The sequence below is a fragment of the Opisthocomus hoazin genome, chromosome 2, assembly GCF_030867145.1.
Source record: "Opisthocomus hoazin isolate bOpiHoa1 chromosome 2, bOpiHoa1.hap1, whole genome shotgun sequence".
Taxonomy (NCBI): Eukaryota; Metazoa; Chordata; class Aves; order Opisthocomiformes; family Opisthocomidae; genus Opisthocomus; species Opisthocomus hoazin.
Window position 1 is genome coordinate 75,254,234 of NC_134415.1, and position 24,836 is coordinate 75,279,069.

Below are 24,836 nucleotides of genomic sequence, written 5' to 3' on the forward strand. Positions count from 1 at the left end.
ATAAGCAAAAACAATAAAATAAAAAAAAGTAAAATAAAATAAATAAGAAAGTCTAGACACATAGAGTTGCATAATCCAAGCGAACGCCAAAAATTCAGAACAATCAGCTTAAGAAATCAGCATGAAATGCCTAAGGACAAGTTTCTACTGTTAAGTAATAAATCCAAGAAGGCTTACCAGGCTATGGTTATCTTCTGTCAAGAGCAGTTCTGGTGTACTAAGAGACTCCCATACATAGCTCGAAACCAATGGGCCCTAGGACTAATTCCTTAAAGGATATAGAAGCAAGAAACAGTGTCCACTGAAGGAAGGAACATTTTCCAAAAGTTTATGAGATTTCTGCATAGATTTTGGGGGAAAAAACCCAAACAGACAGGCATTTATTAATACTACAAAACATTCACTTGTTCTTTCGCTGCAAACTGAGGCAGCCTTTCAAAATATTTCAACACAGTTCTTCGCAATAATTTGGGTAATATTGTATCAGCACTACACTGCCAGGTCTTCAGGCTGTCCCGAGATCTAGCAGAGCTTATTTCCATGCTATCAAATACAGAAATGAGCACTGAGAGGTAGAGTTTAGAAAAAAGTATATGCATTATCTCACCCCTCTACTGCTGTTCTTAGAGTAACCAATCAGACACGGGTTTAGCTGAGTGGTTCTTTACCCCCTGAAAGAACTACAGATGCGCGCCGTCTGTTTTTAGCAAGAGGTGTTAATCCACGCTTTTCAGTGCTTACTGTGTTTCAAATGACCAATGTAAGCACCTTTCTGATTTCATTTACTCAACAATATCATTTTATGTTTAGCAGCACCTCTCTCCATTTTGCCAAGTTTATGCGGAGTTGCCTTTCTAACTTCAGATTCTCATCCTCCCCCTAATCAATTTATTTTCCATTGGCGGTCTTCTGAGAAATCAGCAAAATTAATTTGTAAATTATCAACTGCTAATGCTTAGAAAATACAACTGATTCAGTGTCAAGACACTTATTTGGGTTCAGTTTTGATTGATCAGAGAATTTTATGCTTTTGTCTGTTTTCTAATTTTCTTTAGAAAAATGTCTTCATTTTTAACCACGCGTACACTTTCCCATGCAGTTCCATATAGCAGTCCTCCATTTACTTCGATGTTGTAAAGCCATAAGCAAAGGGACAGTCCCCCTGGTTCCCTACATTTCAGCTTGTGGTATGCCTGAATTAGATACACTTTTTAAATATACAGGAACACTCATCAGATTTGCTCTCCATTGACTTACCTATTACCTTGAATATGTATATTGTGAGACTTTACAGACATTAGAGATTAAAACTAATCAGCATCTGTAGACATTAGATTTCATCTGAAAACTATATTTACTAGTCAGTATTTTCCATTTGCCATTGAAGTGACAAAAATACTACTTTATCATCTACTTTCTACACTGGTATGTGCTCCCTCCTATCTTCTCTGTCCATTCCACCCAGGATTTATTGATTTCCCCAGGCTGTCTGTATGAATACTGTACAACCATAGTGGAAAGAAGAGATGACGGAGAAAGCCTTGGTTTATGCCTGATATGAAAACGAGAAACTTGTTTATAGGGCCCTGTTAACTTCTACTGCAGCATTTGGACTTGACTCTGGATAAATATTTAATTCCTAAGCCTGGGACTAAGCCAAAAGTTTTTCAAGATCCCTTTTGAGAACTGCCAGATCATGTTATCAGTTTTTCATCTTCTGTTAGTTGTGAGGTGGGCTGTTTTGCATATTTGGCTTGAAAAACGAGTCATGAATGCTGATCTCTCTCCCTGTTTCCTGTTAAAGTGACTCGGCTGGAGCTCTTCTAGGGTAAGTAGGCAGGATTATTTAGTTTGTTTACTAAGAACAAAGAAAAGAGTTTGATTTAATAAACAGATGTGTTACATGTCAAGAAACTGAGTAGGTGTTCTCCATATTTCAGTATTACTACATCTAGATGCCAGGGCCTTTTCTTCTTTCCATGTCTCATTAACGAGTTGACCCAACAGTGGTTCCGTCTGTTCACTCCAGATTCTTTAATATATATATTTTTAAAATTCTGCAGGAGAACTCTTATGGGCCTAGGGATTTTTAATGTATCTAATTTAACATTCTCTGTAATTAAACTAACATTTAATGCCTTTCATCCAGCGCTCCTGATCTGTTGGTATGGTTTAAGTGGCTTGAATGAAATAGCTTTATTTTGGAATCACTGTCTCCAAGCAATATTAACATCCTGCAAGATACACGGTAAATTGTCTCATGGATATCCTTTGGCTGGCTCGTCTGGAGACTGAAGGGATTCTTTTATGTGTTGTTTATTTTTTAAATGTTAGCAATAGTCTGCTGCTTTTGTCTTTTTCATAATGGTGTTATTTTGCAAATCTGATGCCTTTTACAGCATTGCCTGATTTTATGAAGTCTAGTTTACTTCTACTGTCAACCAGGCTCTGGCATATTTCCGGAGATTGCTTTGTTGAATTATGTTCCTTTCCTTTTTCTACTTCCCTTAAGAAGTGCTGTGCCTAGAGGACTCTTCTCTCACACCAACTGGCACTGCCTACATGCTGTTTGTTTCTGTAGTTCTTAATACTTTCTGCCTCTTCTATAAGACTTTTGCTTCATTTTACAACCAATTCTGTCTCTCTTTAGCTATTGCATGTCCGGTTCATTCTGCTCATTCTGGTTTCAAATTCCACAACTTCATTTGAAATCTGGAGTTTGACATCTGCAGAGGTCTTTAAGAAACTCAGTTTAGATATCAGCTCATAACATCCCCTCTTCAATGGGGAATCTTCTCCCTTTAACATTAGTCTTGCAGACTAAGGCAAGGCTGGCGAGCAATGTGTAGCAATGATCCTATGGAACTGCCTGTCCAGGATCATCATTTCCTAAGAAGTTTCTTTGGAGAGAACAATGTTCTCAGTTATGATCCTTATATTCAGTAGCCTTTTCTCAAATAAAGCCATTTGGAAATACCTCAGTAGCTGGGGAAGGACAGGGGATGTGATGAACATGGATTATGCTTACTTCACTTTAGACCTAAAAACTCAGCCAGAGTGCAAGTCTTTCACAAACAGATCACGAAAACAGCAAGGATCTGTTATATGAAAACATCTGCATTCTTGAAATTTGTCTCCATCCCATATCCACACAAATGCTATACTTTCATAAGCAGTAACTCCTCCTCTCCCCCTATCAAGGAGAGAGAGAGAGGAGAGAGGGGTCTCTTTGCTCCAACTCTGCCACGCACACTCAGGGATAACGAGCATCACCCTGCGAGGACGCACCAGGAGATGAAAGGTGCTGCTCTATGCCCTTTCTTTGCAGGACGTGGGGAAGGCAGTGTTTAATACTCAGTAGATACGAGTTGACAGAGTAGTCGCATTTGTTAGGATGAGACAGCCCAGTTATTCGACATTTAACTCTGTGCAACACAGTCTGACCTCAGTGGTAAGCATTTCTCATTTCAGGAAAAACAAATATAACTTTTGGTTAGTATTTCCAAAGGGTTGTCAAAGACTGCGATAAAGGAAAGAAAAAGGCATCCAAGTAGAGTCAGGCTGGAGAAGTAATTAGAATTTAAAAAGGGAGGGTCTGGGCCACCTGCACCGGCTGTAGGTCTGCCTGCTTGACCTCAGGTGAGATCCCCCACTTCTAACATGGCTGTGGTTTTAGTCAAACCCAAAGACAGCAGCACAGCAACAGTTAGGAATCGTTAGTAAAGAGCTGTAGCTGTTTAACAAAAACCACAGAAAAATATACAATACACTTCATGCAGCTAAGGAAAAAAGAGTTCATTTGATAAAAGAAAAGCAGACATTCTTTGTTGCATAAATCTTTCCAAAGCTGAAACCATTGGATAGTGCAACCGCTCAGGTGAATCCCAACTGTTAGAAGAGTTCTGACTGTTAAGAAACTGCTTGACTTTATCTTTAGCGAGAACTTGTCTGGGCATTTCCCTGGATTTCCTGAAATACCAGAAACAATACTGTAATAACAAGTTTCCTTTGTGGGGCAAAAAAGAAACCTGGACACACCCTTTCTTCAAGCAAGACAGTTATTACAATACATAGTAAGGGAAGATGGGTTCAATGAATCTGCTGAAGTCATAATGACAGGTAGGAAGCATATGAAGGCGCTCGGTTCTCCTGCACACACGTGTGCACGTGCACACACACTCACTCTCAGCAGCTATCAGACACTCACACATCAGTAAACGCTCAATTTGTCTAACAACCCTTCGCAATTGGGTGCAGGGAGGAGAAAGCATTTTCAGTAATTTCTCTATTTCATGCTAGTTACCAGCTGTAAATTATGCAGGAACAAGTTAACTGCACTAACTCTCCAAATTATTACTAGTCACTCAGCAGATCTGACATCCACCCCAGAGGAACACATCAACCTCCTACTGACTGCAAGTGAATGGAGAAGTAAGTAGGCACTTATCTCTTCTTCAATCTATCTCTCCAGTCAAGACTGATGATCATCTCACAAAAATAAGGGAAAAAAATACTAAGCCATTAGTTTGGGAAAGGGGGTGGGGGGGGAAGCAAGAAAAAAGGGTCAAAAGAGATACAGAAAACCAACAAAGAAATGAAAAGAAGCTGATGAAAAGCAGTTCCTGTCGAACTTTTGAAACATTTATGTTACACCTTCACCAGCAGTGCAAGTCATGTTCAAGAGCTACAGGGACCACAAGGTTAATCTTGTTTTCACATATCCCTTTAACTAATTAAAAAATCAGAAGCTCTTATTTAGAGCTCAGTATTTTTAATATGCTCAGATAATGCAATTAACTCGAGAAGAAAAGCATTTCAGTAAAGGTTGAACCTTGTCTACAACGTGAGATCATGCTTCATGTTAATTTTTGTTCTAGATTCTTTCTGTGGGATAAAAAACACCTGATTTTCATCCAGTGCAAAGCTATGCCTTTGAAAAAGAACATGATCATCTATTTATTTCTCCTAGAGACAACACGTGCAAAGCTGTGCTAATATTTAAAGGTTTGTCAGACAAATGTGACTCAGTTTCACCAAAACTTGTGTTAGACTACCTTTGCCGACTGATGATTAATATTTTCACATCTAAGTCTGGATACAAAGCTAACAATTTGAAAGAAAAGGCTTGCTACAGGTCATTTGCTCCACTGAACAATGAAGAAAATAGTCTGCAGAGTAATAACCTAGAGATACATTGTTCAGCCACTTTGTTTCCAGTTTTAGAGCTTCGTAAAGATTATTTAATGAACATCTTTTGATTGCAATATTGGAGAAATCTAAATGCAATGGTTGCCTTCACAGGTCCATCAAAGCTGAGAAGTATCAAAGGTGAGAACTGTAGTGTCACATTTGTGTCCCAGTTGAGCAGGGAGGGTTCAGTAGATCAGCATGTGCAACAAAGCTACATGCCTTTCCAGGAAGGCATTAGATTCATAGTACTCTTCTATCAGTCTACAAAATTTGAAGAATGCCCTGAACTTTAATAAAACTTGGATGTAAGTGGTCTAATCTGTAGTCATCAACTTACAAAACTGAAGAAATCAATGTTATGGCTAATGTAAATCAATTAATCCATTCATTTCTATACAACAGCTTCCCCTTACTGCATAGAACATAAATACCCCAAACACTAATTGAGTTACTCCTTGCTGTATTGCATGAATCCCAGCAGAAGGTTATAACAATGAATGAATCACAGCTAAATGTAAAGACAACACATGGAGAAAATCTGAAAGGAAATCAGTACTTTGTCATCCGAAGACTTGCTTACACTAACTTTATATTTACACACATAATCTAATGTTTTGTCTCTGACCTATTTTCTAAGCTTCAGATATGCTGCTCAACAGGCATTTGTACACATATCAGCATTCACTCTGTTGTCTTCTGTAGAGTTGAAGAGATCAGCATGGTATTTAAAACATACTTTCCTTTGGACCTTATTGTCTTCCAATTGCAAACCTCTTAAATAAAAAGCAAAGGCTGCTTGGCTAATTTAAAACATGAGTAATATTCACACTGCCAGCTTTCATACTTAGCTTTTTAGGTTTTCCTTTTTAAACCCATGTCAAATACAGAAAACATGCAAAGATCAGTTTTTAATTTCTCGGATGTTTTCAATGCCTGAAAAAAAATCTTTTCAGCTCTCCATCATCCTACAAAAGAATTTCGATGGCAAAGGTCAGCATCTTTTTGGCCAAAGGGAAGATGTTCACCTGCCTGCAGATGTTGATGCAGAGGGAAGGGTTGTGAAGAGGAGATCTGGGCGAAGCAGCAGCTACCCAGAAGGACACAGACTGAATAGACTTAGCAGTGCCCACTCACAGAACTTCTTTTGCTTATATTTGTGCATATTAAAACCTAGAGCTATAGCAAAACTATCGAAACAACTGACTTAGAGATGCTCTAATCTCACCTATGACTTCCCATGTCTTTTAAAACACAAGTGATATCAGGAATTTATGCATATAGCACTCCATCCACACTGTTCTGCATGGATTTACCTGAATGTAGAGCAGAGACTCTGTAGGTATGCTAGTGGGAACGTCTACAGCGAGCTGTAGACCACAAAAACCATTACAGATGGTATGTATGCCTAAGCTATAAAACCTATTTAATCAGATAGAAGCAAAATGTGCTAATTGTGCAGTTCGTTGCTGAGGATGCAAATCATAGTCCACATGCATCAGACATTACCAATCAGGTCTGAAAATGGGCGTGGGAATACTTTAAAGAAATACATTACATGGATTTGATTGCATAACACACAGGTATTCTGTGTTTACAGGCTGATTAAGTGCTGGACTGAACCATCTGAAGATGTCTTCAGGCTGATGTGTAAGGAGCCAGAATTTCAATTAACATCCAAGCTTCATTTTTCACTTCAGAAAGCAATATATTGATTTATCCTTGTTTCCTAGAAAAGCCTTTGATTAGAAATGTCAAGATAGCATCAATAAAATTTATTCAAAGATATGATAATGCAATACTAAACACCTATCTCTTACTGCCAAGTAGAGACAGACTGCTTCAGGTGAACACAACTCATTACTTGCAGTTCTGAAATGAGGTAAACAAGATAAAAAAATCCCAGCATACATGAACAGAAACGTTCCTTATGCCTTAAATCAAGCTCTGTGGAAGGCTTAGATATCAACACGTTACTGCCCAGTCTTGGTGAATGCTCTTTCAAAATGTAGTACCTCCCACACGAGAACAATAATTACCTTTACCTTCGTTTGCCAGCGAGACTTTAATACCTCGCTTGATCTTATCTTACCAGATGACTGATAGGCCTATCATGCTCATGAATGAAAGGCAATCATCCCTCCTTACTACTCAGAATCTTATGAGTCCTCATCTCAGGAGAACCACACACTTCACTCGGCCAAGCAATGAGCTGGAAAACCTGCAGAGGCTCCGTGCAGCTTGTCTCTGTCGCCTTTTTGCACTGAATCCATTCTACCTGTAAGGTCCAGTACAGCACATTCAGCTTCAGCTGACTGAAGGGCTGCAGCCCACTCCCAGCAGGCAAAATTGTATGAACTGTCAACTCATGAGTTTATTCCTGCATGGTGGAACTCTTTGCAGCCCTGAATTTAAATCGGACTTCTGAAAAAGAGCGCACTGGCTTGAAAATCAGTTTAACTCTTCTAGAAAGAGCAGATGAAAAGTTTCAGCAACAACTGGTTGGGCAAACCAATTTGAGGAAGGCCTCAGGTTCTCCCTGGGGAAGGATCCTGTTTTCGTTATGACTGCTTTAAGTGCAGAGCTATAGCATATTACTCACTTATCTTTCTGTGCAAATCTCTTACAGGAGTGCAGAGTGGCTGCACGCATTTAATATCTGCAAGTATTAAAGCCTGTGCATTAGCAGAGGTTATCAGTGACTAATAGCTAGCAATAATAAAGGTTATCTCCTCTCCGAGGACTGGACTGCCTATGAAATCGAGACATGCAGGATCGTTGATTCCAATTTCTCATCTCACTTCTGTCCGGAGAGTGAGCCAGCTCTTCCCCTACCCAAGAAGGGTACAGGGCTGGTACAGACCCACGTACTTGCTGTACCGAGGCTGTGATAGCTCAGCCCCGCAGGTCTGAGGGCAGAGCCCCCGGGGCAGATGTGCCAGAGCCGGGCAGAAGCCCCCATGGCCCCGGCAGCCCCTCTGCTGCGCAGCACGGCAGCAATCCCGGCCTCGGCACAGCAACACATGCATGAGGGGCATGGCCTTGTGTGCTGACAACGACACGATGGAATATGAAAAGGAGGAGGAGAGGACAATGGGTGGCACTTCGTGCATTTTGCAGAGCTGGGTTTTACTCACACTTTTACCAATTCCTGCATCTACCATTGCCTTATCTGGTACATACCGTGCAATGTTGAAGAGCTCTGAATGGTAAGGTAGCTGGATTCGCATTTCTGTGATTCGATATCTAGGTCTCCGATTTTTAAGATCAGGCGTTTTCCCGGAGGCACTTGGATCTTCTTTTCGCAAAGAGTGTAATTTGGGTACGTCCCAGGATAGTTCTTGGATGCCAGGGTCCCGCTGTCTTGATACATCACCGTGTGCCCGCATCCATCCCCTACAGTAGGAGAAGTAACAATGAAGAGAAATGTACTCCTCGGTAAAAAATGTGTAAGAAAATACTCATCACACAATCATGTCTCATGTGCACTTTCACCTTTTAAAAAAGTGGTTTGTAATACCTCACCTCAGTTATGCTGTTTGAAAATAGGTTACTAAAATAAAGGCAGTCATATTCCTCTTGTAAAGCAGTAGAACAGAGGGCTGGAAACACTCATGAATGAAGATGTATTTGACAGCCCTGTGCAAACAGAGTCTCTCTGGTTTTTTGTTTTACAGCCAGACTCTACAGATGCATCTACAGATGCAACTCCACATGTAATAGGCAGGATCCTTCCTTAAACAGTCTTCTCCCAGTTATCATTCCACATTTTATTTCCATAGAAAGAGCCGTCAGAGAGGGGGTAACTGAATCATAGATGAAAGAACAGACATGATTTAACTACATTCTGTCACAGACTTGACTCACTTTCCTGTTGGTTTTCTTGCACCACTTGCAAAATACAAAAATTACAGGCGACAAGGCAAAGACACAAGAGGGGCTTCAAAAGTGGGATGTGCATCATCAATGGCATGCAGGCTACTTACAGTAGCATGCTTGGAGATCAAGTGCTGCTGCCTCCTTGCTCAAGGGGTGAGGGCAGGTGCCTGAAAGGGTTTTTTTGTGGCGCTGTGTAGGAGCCAGCTCGGCTTTGGAGCCTTTCCTTGGTGGAGGCATCCGAGGAGCAGCTGCAGCAGAATGTCTGACAATAGGAAAAGGCGTGTGGAAATACACGGGGGGATGTGGGGACTGACATGGAAAACAGGAAGCATCCATGGAGGGGAAGGAAGCAAGTATCAGCTAAAAGACCTTGACTACTAAAGGAAGCAATTTTTACTAACTACTTAAAAGTGTACTAGCAACTTAAAATTTATATATTGAAGCTTAAGCCATGTCAGTCTGCTGAATCTTCCAAATAACGGCAACTATTGCAACAGTGGAACTAGTGCCATATAGAATCGTAGAATCATTAAGGTTGGAAAAGACCTCTAAGATCATGAAGTCCAACCATACATGTACATAACAGGCAGCCCTCAGTTTTAGGTCACTCAGGGCATAAGCACTCTTTACGTAGGAGTCTTGTATACTGTTATCCTTTACCACTGTAAAGCTAGTCCTAGAAGTGTTAATAAAGTAAAGAATCCTGCAGAGCTGGGAATTCACAATGTTCACTTTAACTGCCCAAAATTTTACTTTTAGGGATATTTTGGTGAAACCGTTTTGGTCTATACAGTTTAATTACTATCTGGATTTCCTTCCACAATCACTAGGAGAAACAAACTTAAGGTTTGATAAGATTATTTAGAAGTGAACAACTAGAAATGAGGCACTGATGAAGAAACGTGCCGTACCGGGGGTTGGGGGGAAAGTGGCGTGCTGTGCAAAGATAAGCTCCGAGCTATCAAACTTTTGACTTGCTACTGTATATTTACACTGCCACTCCATCCAACTCACTCCACCGCTTCTTCACACGCAACAGCATTTATTTTGAAGCTTTATCATTATTACTAGCTTTGTTGTCTGCCTTTTAATTTTATCACAGGTTCATGTTTGGAACAGAGGTGAACAGGAGATAGATCCAAAATCCTATCACCAAAAAACATATTCAGTATGTTTTTTTCAGATCTCCTTGTTCATGTGTTTTAAAAAACACCTGTTGTTCAAGTTCTTTCATCCAAGCCCTATTGATTTCAGAATGTATAGGAAAATACTCAAGATGAAAGGCAAACTTGCCTCTTGAGCAAATCACCTTTTAATAGAAATTTTCTGCAGCAGCAATAAAAATATGAGGAACAATACAGTACATGAGCTATGAACTTTCTGAACCCAGAGAGGGGTCCACAGAGGTCCAGGCAGTGTAAAACCAGATCCCTTCCAGTACAACACAGGACAACCTTGTTGCCTATGTAGCCGACTGCTGTGTAGTAAAAAAGAACTGCCCGTGGCCTTTAATTTAAGCTGCATGTTTATAACTGTAAGCATTTACTTTAGCTTGGCTGATGAAAATAAAGGAACTACAATCTGGAGCTTGGTTTGCAACTTTTCCTTATTGGGAAAGAAAAGGGAAAAAGTCACAAAACCACAACAAAATGTCATGGCGATGAAGTCCTTAAACTAAAAAGTCTAGTGCTCGCGTAGCCTCCACCTTGCTAGGCTACGTTCTGGCCTGGGTCTCTTCGGTACAATCCCAAGGATCCTTTGTGCTACAAAACTCTCCTCAAAAAGCTGAAAAGACATCGCTATCATGGTAAGACCCTGACAACTGTCCAGGTCACAGAGCATTATATTTCTGCAGAAAATGTACAGGCAAAATTGTGCACCAGAGACCTCAGCCTGCCATCCTTCTCCGCCAAGGTTACACGAGGTCTTGTGCCCAGGGAAACCCCTCTTTTTAAAATCTGCCTTTGAGTCAGCATTGAAATGTATTAGCACCAGAACATCTTTTGCGCTAAGAAACTTTCCAACTTTTCACCGGTGGAGCACGGTCATTCGAACATTCCAGATGAGGAGAGGCGAGCGCAGCCTCGTCCTGCACCTGTAACATTCTTTGCTGCCTCTGTTCTGCCTGTCTGCCTCAAAGGAAAAGGTCATGACAACAGCTTGCTCGCCACAAGAACCGAAGCAATGTCCAAAAAGTCAGACCAAATCCTAGTAACTATTGCTTCTTACAGAGAAGCCTAACTGCAGCTCTAAGTTTTGAGTTTCTCAGAAAGATTACCAGAGCAAAGGAACAGCTTACACTGAAATTTGCTGGAAAATGCACACTAGGGAAGGAGTCTGATGATACAGCGAGAAGGTAGAATAAAACTTGGGATCTGATAAATCTTTCAAAGTGACACTTAACCTCTAAATGTGGTATAAAATTTACAAATACAACCCCACTATATACCATATACCATACCCACTATATACTATAGTCAGAAATGAAGGCAAATTGTAAGGAATTCAAAACATATCCCTGTTCACGTTTTCAAACGAAAAATGTAAACAACACTACCATTAGTATTGTTCTTATCATTATTTTCCACATGCTATTTTGATTTTCAGTAGAAACGTACTAGCCAAACCTCAGATACGTTGAGTTTAAAACACAACTGCTTGTCCTTACGAAAATTACAGTTTAAGTACCTGACGTCGCACTCTTTTCTATAGGCACAGCTCTTCTGGCTGGAAATATGTGTATTCAACCAGTCAGTTCAACACAAGATTTCTTGCTAACGCTAAATTTTCACTCAGCACTACTGAGAACTGCTTTCTATCATCCCACTTGGGAAGAAGCTGGCACCCTTGCCTCAGACTCCAGGTTTCATCGCTTCTCGCTGGACGGCAGCAAAGCAAAACATATGAGCACAAGGTATTGAGCAGCCAGAAAGTCTAAACACGCTTAGTTTTAATAAAATCTCTCCTCAGCACCAGGAGTTGCTAAGAGCACATCAAACACGCTTTGTAAACCAAGTTCCCACGGGCATTTGAATCAAGACCAAGATCGTGGGTGCCTGCCTGCTGGCCTACGCGCAGGCTGCACCAGAGACCACACAGCGCTGGAATGAAGGCTCTTTGCCACAGATAAAAATAGGCTTCTACGGCAGATGATGGAAACAATTCCCCAAGAAGCGAGAGCCACGACCGGCACCTTCTGCCGCAGCAGCGGGCACCCTGCTTGCACCTTGCCCTCTCCCACGCGGCGCTCACCGAGAGCAGAGCACACACGTAAAACCCAACCTGGGGCCCCACCAGCAGCCACCAGCACACGTCCCAGTGGAGAGGGCGAGAGAAAGTACCGGGCAGCTGGCAGGCACCACTGCTCCCCACCCTCAGACACACGCATGATGGACGCGCGTGGGACGAGGTGAAGGCGTATCTCCAAGCAGCTGTGCCTGGGCTGGGCCTGACCACAGCTGCTGGCTCACGGGCGGGAGGGTCCTCTCCAGGATCTAACCTGCCTTGGAAGGACGTAGGTGATGAAATTGATGACCAGGAACAAGCTCCGGCCCCACACCGTGAGCCGCCCTGGGCACAACCCCTGACAGATTCTGTGGCTTTAGCAAAACGGCAGTGGTCCCAGAAGCAGCGAAGTCAGAGATCTCTGAAAACGATGCTGGTTCCTCCAGGTATCCTCGTGCCACCCAGCACCCCCAGTTGGGCTGAATGTCTCCTCCCGTCGCTCCCCAAGCCCGGCGCAGACGCTGAGCGCTGGCCTCTCACTCCTGTGCTCCCCAGGCCGTGCCACCCCCCGCTCCCACGCCCAGCAGACACACACGGGACCTTCTCACCCACGCGTGGGGCACACTGCCCTCGGAGCCAGCGGAGAGGCTACGGGTCTCCAGATAACTGCTACAGAAAGCTTCCATGCACCACACCTTCCACTAAACATATTTATACCCCCAGCTACAAAACAGTTACACAGCACGATATCAAAGCCCGTTTTCAAAAGTGCTGCTACAATATCCTGGCGGCAAACGGCTGCCTTTTTCATCCTTCTGATTCACCCTCACTGAGCAATTAATAACGGACTTGGACTCTCTCCAGAGCTTGATCCGTGTTACAGCTAGGCGTGCTGGTGCATGCAGCCACCGGCTCCCTGCCCTCCTCCACCCTGGCCAGCACCAGCACTTCTCCCTCAGCCTCGATGTCCACAGACTCTTGCTGCCTGCCCCTTGGCTTGCCGATGTCTTCCCACTGGGACACAGACCCCCGAAGCACCCTTCTTCCCTACTCCGTCTTGCCTCTCCCAGTCTGGCATCCCTTTGGACGCTCACCTCCATGGAGGTGCTCGGGACAAGGTGTGCTTCCCAGGCGTGGAGCCGGCCCGGGGCTGCCAGCCTGTCCCCTTCCCTTCCCACTCCTCCTTCCCTTGAGAGGAGAGAGCAGCAGACTGAGTTTGTCTGCTAGTTCCTAAGTTTTGGATCCAGCCAAAAATCAGCATTTTCCGAAGAGCCACAGCTGCAAATGGACACAGCCATAGTGAAGAAAACACCACTGAGTCGAGGGTACGGCTTTGTGAGCTCTGATGAGAATCCCACGAGCAGAAATGAGATTCACCTCATCTTCCACGTTGCTTTCCCTGAAGTCATAACTCCAGTTTATTGAAAGATACAATAACAACCGAGTCAAGAAGTTCTACGCCTCTGCTTGAAAGAAGATTCGAGTTATGCGTAAGAACAGATGAGTATCTAAAAAAAAAATCAACTCATTCCAGTCAAACCTGTGCCCTCCCTGCTCATGTGGAATAGGAGAAAAGACCAGGGAAAAAAAGGATTTTCACCAGATGCCATCCAAATCCACTGGCATGACTTCAGGTTTTCATACAGCTCCTCTGACCTCCCTTCATCACTAACAGAATGGCACGCGCTGCAAACACGAACGGGTTTGCACCTTCACGGCCTCCTGAGGTGATGGAGTACAGTCCAGAGTGAAGCGCTTCATCTCTAACCTCTCCGCCGACAAACCTGGACCAAGAGCATCAGCTCTTTACCGCCCCATTATAAGGGAAGAGCCAGACCACCATGCGACCGGGACCTAAACTTGGTCAGTTCTCCATTGAACGATGAAGATGTCAGACCTCTGAGCTTTTCCTGGCCATGGGCTCAAGCAGGTAACAAAACCTATGGGGAACATTGCGGGCCCAAGGCATCGCTGGGCAGGTGAGCACCCCAGGTCCTCCACCTGCCTCGTTGCAGGCTCTGGGAGGTGAAGGGGGGGGGGGGGGGGTGGGGAGAGGTGACCATGCATCTGGGGAGTTCACACACCACCAGTTTCAGGGCAGATGCCATTAACATCAGCTGAGCAGCTGGCCAAGCCCTGCATGTAAAGAAGTCTATAAATCCACAGCAGGTTTCTTCAGAAGTCCAGCTTTACATTCTTCCCAATATTTTGTGGAGACTGCAAAGACTATTTGCAAATAATGAAAGAAACCATTGAAAATTAAGGCAAGCCTATATTCATCTGGAAAAACAGTGGCTGCAATATTCCATGGTCTTTAAATTACTGTTAATATCTTTCCAAGGGAAAGATATCGCTTTGCAGTATGCCCCACTGCAAAAGGAAAAATAAATACTGTGTAAACCTTTTCTTTGAATTGCATTTTAATTTGTTTCACTCCATTAGGTTCCCAGGAAACAGTTTAACCCCTGTGCTGCAGCAGCTCCTCAGGACACCCATTTTGCTGCCCAAGCTAAGCAAGCAGTGGCTGGGAGGAGGGCTGAGAGCAGGAAGGGAAGGTAGAGCAGCAGAAGAAACAAAGGAACATTGTGGAGTGCTGATTTCATTGCCCAAATTATTTACTTACCAACTTCAAAGGGATGCAAAAGGAGAAGGAGGTCAAACAAACCACAGGGTGTTTTTCCCTCCTCTTCACAGACATTATTTACTGTAATGTCCCTCTTAAAGTAGGAATGAGAAAGCAGCAAATGATCTCCAATTGGTTCTGCAGCACTTCCATAAATCACCAATTCCCACCATGGGCCCAGCTGCGATCGCCCCCGCAGCGGCTGGGGCTGCAGCGGGGGGGGGGGGGGGGGGGGCGCTGGCTTTCCTCAGGGTGTCCCCTGTAGCCAGCCTCAAATGTATAACAAGTCCTTTTGGCAACCAGTTGGATCACCATCATCACGTATAGAAAAAAAATCCCTGACAACCATTCTAAGCGCCTTATCTAGCAAAGTAGCTTACAATTGTACTAACGTTTTTCAGAGTTAGTTTTTTTAGCAATTGCAGGCACACCTATATGCCAGCAGCCAGGGAAATCTTTCCAGCTATGCTGACCTACATGGCAGTGACTTTGCTGGGTTACCACAACCAACCTGGGCAGCCTTTACTAGCCCAGAAACCTCTCATCTCTGCAGAAATTTGCAAAGACAAAAACCTAGCAAGACCTTAGATATTATTTATTTAGCTGCTAAAATGTCAAAAGCAAGCAGAAATCTCCTTATGAGCAACTTCTTCCATCAACAGGAAGCCATGTTCCCCTAAAGAGGGAACTTTACACTCAGCTTTCTGGTTTGCAACCTTCACAAGTAGGAGAGCAAGCCTTACTTCAACCAACACAGATGCACACCAGAAGCTCACATACCAAAACTCTTCCACTTTCACCGCATCCATAAAGACCTGACTAATTTTCCTGCTTAATCAAATCTTAGGGACTTCTGTCAGGATGAAGCCTAACACTGCCTGGCTACATTTATGCATGAGACCTCAGCAACAAGATGATTCTGACGACTGCAGAAATCACAGTGCCCAAAGGAAAGAACGGTAGTTATAGCCTCGTAGTTCCTTTCTACGAACTATTTACGAGGACACAGGTTTAAGAAGTTGCTGCATTCTGTAAAGAACAAGATCCTGCAACACGTATGGGACAAAGTTTACACAAAAACGTAAACAGCATCATACAGTTTTCTTGCTTTGCTTCTGTTACATACCCATAAATAGCAGCAAACTAGGTTTGCCTTTGCTTTTCAGGCTCACTATCTGGTTCCATCACAATCTGTGAAAGACAGACAGTGCCGGAGTACATGTCAAAAATAAGTATGTTTTAGTCACTGCTTCCAGGACTTCGGCAGTATACCCAAATGTAGTCCTCCAGAGAAGCGAGTTTCAGCACTGGAATTTGCTTTTCAGCACTCTAAACACAGCACTCTCAAGCTTGTGGGTGTGAGAAAACTTCTATGCCTTTTTAACTGCTGCAACAAAAGAGACTTGTAATTTTTAATTTATTTATTTATTTGTTCCCTGCATAGCTGCATTTAATATTTGTCAGTGCTTTTCTCTTACAGATGTGGCATATTGCTGTGATTGACCACCTCAACATTTTAACAGCCTGTGTGTTTTTGGAAACAGAAACGAGAATGGAGCTACACATTTATAGAAATTTCAGAGCAACCTTGAGCGTAGGGTCCTCTTCTTGCAAAAGGACAGTTGATTTTTTTGTTTTCTATCAGATACGTGCCCACTTTCAGATACACACCCACATTACGCACCTCAAATAAAGAGATGCTGAAAAGGCACCGAGCACCTCACTGCCCAAGCACTGCTTGTAACTGCACGCTCAGAAGGAACTTGAACGGCTGTAAATAAATGGGGAGACGGTCACGCTCCTCCACCAGCTGCCCACGTAGACTAACTCAGGACACTGGTGAAGCTTCAGTGCTATAAAGGCTATGGGGAACAATTATCACACGCACAGGGGTTTCATCCCTGTTCCTCTGCCCTCAGCACCCCAGCAACACGGCAGGGACGTGGGGCTACAGCAGGGGACTGAGCCCCCTCCCACCCCGTGCTGGGGGGGACGTTGTGCCATTAGGCCACATCTTCTGCTGATTTGGGGCAAACGTACAGTTGGATTTTTATTAAGGGCTTTTCAGGCAAAGTAGGAAATGCTAATCTTAACTGAGAGACATATCATATATATGCAAATTGTTTGCTCTACTTTCTCCATCTGTTTTTTTCCCAGGTTCTTCTCTTCGCTATGCTTTACTGGAGATTAACTTACAGTATACTGCACTGAATTTGGACTGTGTGGGAAACATATGCTGCAAGCTCAGGGTGAGACTCGAATATTGGGTTGCACAGGAATAGGAATATTCACAGCAGTGCTAAGGGCTGACAAACCCACGGGGACAGGAAATTCAGAGACACCAGGGTAAGGAAAGGCTGAAGCAGAGCTGTTCCAGTTACAGTAGCAGGTGGGAAGGCAAGATTTCAAAACAGCTTTAATTTGGGTAAGAGGAAGTGGCTGAATATGATAGAATAAAAGCACTACCCTCCTTTTTTAAACATGTAATTCCCTTGCTAGCATGATACAAGTCAGGCAAGATTGACAGTTATCAATGATTAAGGGTGGTCTTTCTTCTTGAAATCAAACCTGTCCCGGCTTACTTGAGAAATCACATGTGCACCTTTTTTGCCTGTATACCTAGATGGAATATGTGATTTGCTAGTAAGAAAGGACAACAGAAAGCAGACCGTTTTTCTCAAAGCAAATTATGCAAATCCACCATTATCCCCGAGGTATAAATGAATAAATACTCAAGAGAAAATTGATTAGTTTGCAATGGAAACTATAACTGCCACTTATTAGCAACACGCAATTTTCTGTTTTGCCTTTTGCCTCAGCCAACACCCACCTTCTAGGAAACTAGCTATCTCCTCCATGGTTATTGCAATCTAACAAGTGATCCCTTGCAACTCCAGCAGAAACGGAAGCAAAAACTAACCGAACTAAGATCAAGATACGGTCAAAGACCTACATCACGCTTCTGACCTGGAGCACTGAAAGCACGAAATGCCTTTTTTCAGTATTCTGACACAACCAGCCTGCCCGAGACCTGTCATCAAGGTACTGACCAGAACGGTACGCTCAGAGGCTCTGCAAACCAGGAAATTCTGTAATCTCTCTAGTTTGTTGGAGTTACATATAGCTGCTGTGAAAGATATTTGAAATTAAAAAAATAGAAAGGAAAGCAACCACACCATTACTTAAGTACTATAGCGTTGGCCGTGGTGCAGTATATGATCCACAACGTCATTTCTGTGTCTTCTCTGACACACGGACACGAGACTGCATGAAAGGTATTTTCAAATGGATGGGAAAAATAGTGCAGAAGAGAATGTTTTATGCCACCCTGTGTACACCACTCTCACTGAAACTCCATAATTTCATTTTCTTTGGCTGGATTTCTTTATTAGCAGTAGCATCAAACAATCACATTCTCAAGTTTTGAAACAGGGTATAGCAGAAAGGTCTGAACAGTTTTTCACTCATCTAGAGAGTGAATATCCCAGTGTAACCACGACACTTGTTTTGATACAATGTTATTTTGCTTTCCACCTAAAGAACACAGAGACTGAATTTCATGTAAAAAAATTTAGGAAATTCATTTTCAAAACACAAGCAGTAGCACTTGTTGAAAATCAATATGTTCTTAGATACCTCTTTTAAGGACCATGAGTCTAACTACGCCTCTTCTGTCTGTGACAAAACACTACTAGATCAGCAAGTGCTGGCTCTTCTTTGGGTCTGAAAATGTTAACACGACCACCCAAGTATTCACTGCACGCGGCACAACACTTCATATCACAGGTTATCCACTGAAATTCTGTTTTAAAGCCTTCAGCTCTGCGGCTCCCAGGCATTTCAACTTCAATTCCCCCGTACCATGCTGACACAAGAAATATGGGACAATACAAACCCCTGGCTTTGGGAGCAAGCTGGGACAACAGGGAGGGCAATGGTTTCAGCATTAGCCACGGACCTTGCTGTCAAATATTCCAAGCGGAGAGAGATCTGCAGGATCTTTGAATGTATTTGACAGGTTAAAATACATTTTTTTTCATACCAGGAGGATAAAATGGACTTTTTTTTGTTCCAAGTTCATTTTATGAATCAGGTATAGCTGACTATTAAAGCAAAGCAACCCACCAACACAGAACTGGTGTGGCACCAGAGAAAAACACAAGTAAGCGGTTTTGGGCAGACACCGCATGGCTCCCTTCTGCACAGTTACCGCAGCTGCAACAACAAGGCTCAGGCATGTAACAAAGCCATTCTGATGGGATGGGGGAAGAGAGCCACCTACGTTTCCAGCGTTTTGAGGTCTCTCCTTACTACATCATGAAGAAAGGTTTTGTCTGATTTCTGACAGGACACACAGGCCTTTGTAGAGCATGAGGGATCGCATCCAGAATTCCCCACGTGTTTTCGTAATTTGAAACAAAACAAATAAACACAATTTTTATTCATGATGTCATCTGGAAGATGACATCAACATGACTTCAACTTTAATGTCAAAGCATTAGACTGAAATCCAATACTGCTGAACAATTTGCGGTGAAAGTGCCAGCAACTTGAACATCTTAGATTAAAACTGTGATGGAAACAAGGTTTCCACAGCAGCTGAGGGAAGACACAACATTTTAGAGCTTTATCAAATGCCTGATGAACTTTATTGTAATTACAGGAGCAGCTTGCACCTACACGTGTGATAGAAAACATCAAAATGAATATCCTGATCTTGTAGGAGGCCCCGGATGTGGGTTTCTAGCCTTGCCTTGCTCTGCCTTCCCTATTTATTCTCCACGGCACTTGAGAGCACCTTTACTGAAGCTCTTGGGAGACAGGCAAAGAAAGCACAGCCTGGGCACCCTCGTCCTTCCCTCTGCCTCTCAGAGGAGCAGCACAGAGCTGGTGCACAGGCGGCAACCCCATCCCACCAGGGAAATGGAAACAATGAGTAAGGATGCACCGGGACTGGAAATCCTGCTCAGCAAGGATGAGAAAGTACCACCACCAGCACCACTAAGCCTTCACATCTTAGAAGGAAACTCCCAAGAGGCAGGTCCTGGCTCTGTCGAAAGAAGAGACAGGGAGAGAGGGAATGAAAGAGCAAAGTGTTTCCTCCTCGTAACACTCTCAGCTCCCAGGCTTAATTATAGAGGATCAACAATCCTAACCATAACTACTGGCAGACTCTCTACATGCAAGCGTCCAGCCAACCTCAAAAACGTGGCTTTAGCACTCACATAACTTTCACAGACAAAAATGATTTTAATTAGATAGTTCATAATTTATTCTGACAACAAAAATTAAGATATCTGTATATGCTTAAAACTAGTCAAACCACTATCATTTTTTATTTAAACATCACTAGTAGATTGTCCCAGTTTGAAGTTTCCTACTCCCAGTTGTAAACCTAATTAAACCGTTTGGGGGAAGCTGTGTGCTCATTCTGATGCATCGCTATCAACATTTTTTATCGCAGATAGTTGGGATCCAATGCCATTCCACTGAATCCAGTCGGAAGGATTTTATTTTGATTTTGTCTGGCTTGTTTTATTCTTAGCAGATGGTGCAAACCCATGTGCTGATGAGTACATGCCCCAGGAGAGCATCTGATACGATACAGCCGGCCCCGCACTACAGCAATGTCTATGCTGAGGACTTCAGCGCCCGACTTCAGGGCCACACTTCTCGGCATGGTGTGTTTAGCTTAGATGGGCTTTCAAAACTACACTACTTCTGGTAACCAGAATGTCTTTGAGAAGGTACCTCAGGTATCTACACAGTAGTGTAACCATCCTCAAAGTCACTGTTTTTCAAACCAATTTTTAGTGTGCCAGACATGTAGCTCTAGTGGACTAAAGGTGACACAGCTTTGATAAACATAAATTAATGTATTTTTGCATATGCAAATCAATAATTTACACGAAATATGATTCAGCAGCCACGCATGTTACTTGCATGTGCAGACAACAACTTTCCCAAGGCATCTTTTCCTCCCTCCTTTGAGGCTCCCAGCGGCCTCCCTGTCTCCAGTTTTGTTTGAAATATGTCCCCTGACAACCTAAAGAGAAGTGCATATAAAGGGCTTAGAGCTATTTATAGCAAAGCCTGTGCGACTGAAAACATTGCAGTTTTCGTGTGGTGGGTACACGCGTTGCTTATGAACTGCAACCGGAAAACTGTTGCCTCCCTCGTTAGCAATTCCAGTCAGCATTCACAAGGCGAGATAGAGGGAGCCAAGGAAGGAAGCAGACATAAGGACAAAATGCAAACAAACTGAAAATTTACCAATCACTTATATTCAGAAACGGGGGGGGGGGGGGGGGGGGTGTGTGTGTTGTACGAGAAAGATTCTTCTCTATCTGCATTTCAAACTGCTGGAAATGGGCATGCAAAGTGGATTAGCACGATCACACCAATATTCTTTGGTACGGGCTTTGTAGAAGCCCCTGAGAACAGGCATAATCTCTTATAATTACTGCATGTGCTGTTGTCACGTTCAATAACAGCGTCGCCTCAAAATGTTTAGAAGTCTACTGCCCATCGATTCCTCGAACGGGGCATTGGGTGCAACCGTCAAGAGACCCAGGAATACTGCAAACAAAGTTCATGTTCGGATGCTGATCTGCAAATCCCACATGAACTAGTTTCATCGCTGAGCTTTATTTGAAGTGAAAATAAATGAGTTACAGCAAGAGCAGTGGCTTAAATCTCATGCTTAACAGAGTAAAATCCCCATTCTTCTTATGCCTTCCTACAACCAACCAACCCCCAGGTCAGTTGTAAGTCCTGCTGGCCAGAAACATAACAGCAGATGATTCAGAACCCTGAGAAGAAAAGACTCAGATTCAACTCTGATTTAGGTATCTGCTGCCCACAATTACACGGCTCAAGGTCTTGCTCAATGAGACTGGAAGACAAACCAGAGAACGGTGAAAGGCAAAGATAATGTGTTAGGATTTGCCTCCCTTCTGCCTTGGGTTCAAACGGCTGGAAGGAGATTTGAGAAGAGATACCAGGTCAGGCACGTCTGCACGAGGTTGGCAGGCGGGGAACAAGGTATATTTTGCAGTTGTCAGCAAAGAACTGGCAACCGAAACCACAAGAGAAGTTAAGGTCAGCACAGGGCAGAATAAAAAGGGAAAATAAGAACCTTTTATTCTAAACCCCAAAGCTATTTTTGACTCATGCACAGTCACAGATGTGATATTTGTCCCCAGGTGAGACCTACTAAGCCTATATATGTGTTTTAATTAAAATCAGTTCCCTAAGCGCTCAGCCTTTCCTACCAGCTCTGTATGAAGAACAACATTCCCCGTCTCATGGATGTTGTCGGACAACACACACTTTTAACACGGCTCCAAGAGCAGAAAAAGAGCTGACACCTGACTCTGCACAGTCACACTCGGATAAGAGCCACGCTACGAAGTAACCAAGCCACTGTGAAGAAAGAGGCCCTTCCTTAATTCAAAACTTCAGTAAGAGAACAGAAGCTGTAACAGCAGCTTCATACTTCTTCTGTAGCATCCCTGAGGAAAAAACGAAGAGGAAGGTGAGCTGGTCGTGAAAAAAATCAGGTTGCGCAGCCAGCTCATGAGAAGCCAGAAAAATGTACTACTTTATTTTTAAAAATGAGTATTTTTACATCCGTATATTTAAACCAGCGCCATCTTTCTTCGAACCAGCTGGTGGGAGACACCAGTGGTGACAAGATACAGAATTAGCTGAAACTCGAGCCTGATTCGCTCTGGCACTTCTCGTGCTCCATTACAACTTTTAAATCGAGTCAAGCAGCTTGTGTAACAGGAAGTTTGCATCCACTTATCCTTATCTCCTTTCACCACTGGTGCGACTTCAGAACACTTAGCCCCTAATTTATAGGGTAATATCAATAAACAAACACATAGAATTAACTGCCCCCCTGAGGAGAACGGAAACACCGGGGACAAAATCTCTTCTGCGTTCTAGACACTGGACAGACTATCTTGTCAATCCGAGTTCGGTCCAAAGAGAACCAGGCAAAACACTACTTGTGTTTCCACGCTGTTGGTTTGATAGTAGAAACCTTTTTAACATGAATACAGCGTCAGCGCTTTTACCAACTAATACAGACAAGGAGCAGGATTCATACTCACTGCTTGCTTAGTGTCACTGCATGCACTTCAAGCCCCAGAACTCCCAGAAAGCTTACTATTTCTCACTCTCCAAATTACTTTCTCCTCGATGTCATCACATGCGAGACAAACATCGATGAAAGAGGAAACAAATAAACAAACAAAATCCCAAAACACTGATGAAAAGAGGGGATTGAGGGAATATTTTCTCTTTGCTACGTAAGCGTTTCCCGGAGCATCGCAAGCTGGAGTCTCAAAACGGGGAAACAGGTTGAGGACAGCACAGCGAAGCTGGCAAGAAGCTGGAAAGTGGAAAGGTGACACAACTCGTACCAAATTCTCCCTTCTGTGGGGATCCGGATCAGACATCTCTATTAATACGAAGTTATGGGAAAAACCGGTACAGATCAGCCAAACACAGCACTTTGTACCACTGCCTGGACACAACGCTAACCTGGGATTCGCAGCCGGCTTGGAAAATCAATACGGGGACTCTTCACTTACCCGAAGGCGTTGTCAAGCTCGTTAGGCTGCTTGACTCCCAGCGCGAACTGTTCTGCCAGCAGCCCCCCGAGAACTCGGCTCTGAGATGGATGCAGCAGCCACGCAGGGCCGCGGCCCAGAGGTCGCCCCGCCCGGGCGGGGGCGGCCAGCTCCGCCTGGGGCTTGCACGGGGGGCTCGCCGGGAGCCCCGCAGAGACTCGCCGGGCACGGAGCGCAGCGGCGGGCCGCGTTACCGCAGCCGCGGGGCTGCCGGGGGTCCCGGCCGGGGCTGCCGGGCGCGGCCGGAGCCGGGCACCCCGGTGGCAGCGGGAACCGCGGCAGCCGCTCCCCGCCTGCGACTTGCGCAGACTTTTTCCCACTTCTTTAAGTGAAAAAGAAAAAAAAGTCCTAATTAACGAACGCTTAAGGAATCCGTAACACACGCTCACCGTCAGGCCGGTTACCGCGTTAATCCCGCAGCGACAAACCCGGCGAGGATTAACCAGGTCAACTACAGCCAGCCCCGCGAAGCTGCGGGGCGAGGCGGCGGGAGACACCCCCCCCCCCCAGCCCCCCAGGGCTCGCCCCCAGCTCGGGGCGCACCCCCGCGGCCGCGCACGCCGGACCCCCTCTCTCCCTCCCTCCCCCCGGACTCACCCAGCTTCTCCGCCCGCAGCCAGAGAGGGGCCGAGGCCCCCAGCAGCAGCGAGAGCAGCAGCGAGGGGGCGGCCCGCGCCCCCCCGGCGGGGCCCACGACTCCGGCTCTCGGCGGGGCGGGCAAGGCACAACTTCCCCGCTCCCCTCCCGCTCCTTTCTCTTCCTCTCCTCCTCCTCCTCCTCCTCGCCGGGGCGGCTCCGGGGCCAGCCCGCGCTCCCGCGGAGGCGGGCGGCCTCCCCCCGGCATCCCTCTCACCCCGCAGGTGCTTCTGCAGAGGCGAAGGAGCCGTGCGGGGCTGCCTGTGGCCCCGGCGCTGCCCCGGCTGCAGCGCGGCCGACTCCCGCGTCCCCTGCCCGCGGCCGGGGGCGGGGAAAGGAAGCGGCGGGGAGGGAAGTGCCGCGGCTCCCATTGGGCTGCGGGGAGGGGTGCCACCTCCTCCTCCTCCTCCTCCCCCCCCTCCTCCCCCTCCTCCCCCTCCCCTCCCTCCCCTCCCCTCCCCTCCCGCCGCCGGCCGAGGGGTGCCTGCGCGGAGGCGGACACGGGGGGTCCGGCCCCCGCACCAGGGCTGGGCTGTGCCGGAGCCTCCCGGCCCTGTCCCCCGCTCCCGGGGCGCCGTGTCCGCGCAGGGGTGCGGGACGCGTGTGGCGTCTGCGGGCTGTCGTGCGGTAAAGCTCCGGGCTGA

The 24,836-nt window shown here is 44.9% G+C and overlaps 1 protein-coding gene across 3 annotated transcripts in view; it reads right to left on the minus strand.

The window, feature by feature from the left end:
- The window catches only part of DCBLD1 (discoidin, CUB and LCCL domain containing 1), a 48,521-nt gene extending 24,012 nt beyond the window's left edge, over positions 1 to 24,509 (minus strand). For all 3 annotated transcript variants that reach the window (XM_075414166.1, XM_075414167.1, XM_075414165.1), the window contains exons 1-2: positions 24,154 to 24,509; positions 8,371 to 8,583 (exon numbers count right to left, since the gene is read on the minus strand). In XM_075414166.1, coding sequence (XP_075270281.1) covers positions 8,371 to 8,583; positions 24,154 to 24,400 — 460 coding nt within the window. In that variant the 5' untranslated portion in view covers positions 24,401 to 24,509. The remainder of the gene's footprint in view (positions 1 to 8,370; positions 8,584 to 24,153) is intronic.
- Positions 24,510 to 24,836: the final 327 nt, after the last annotated feature.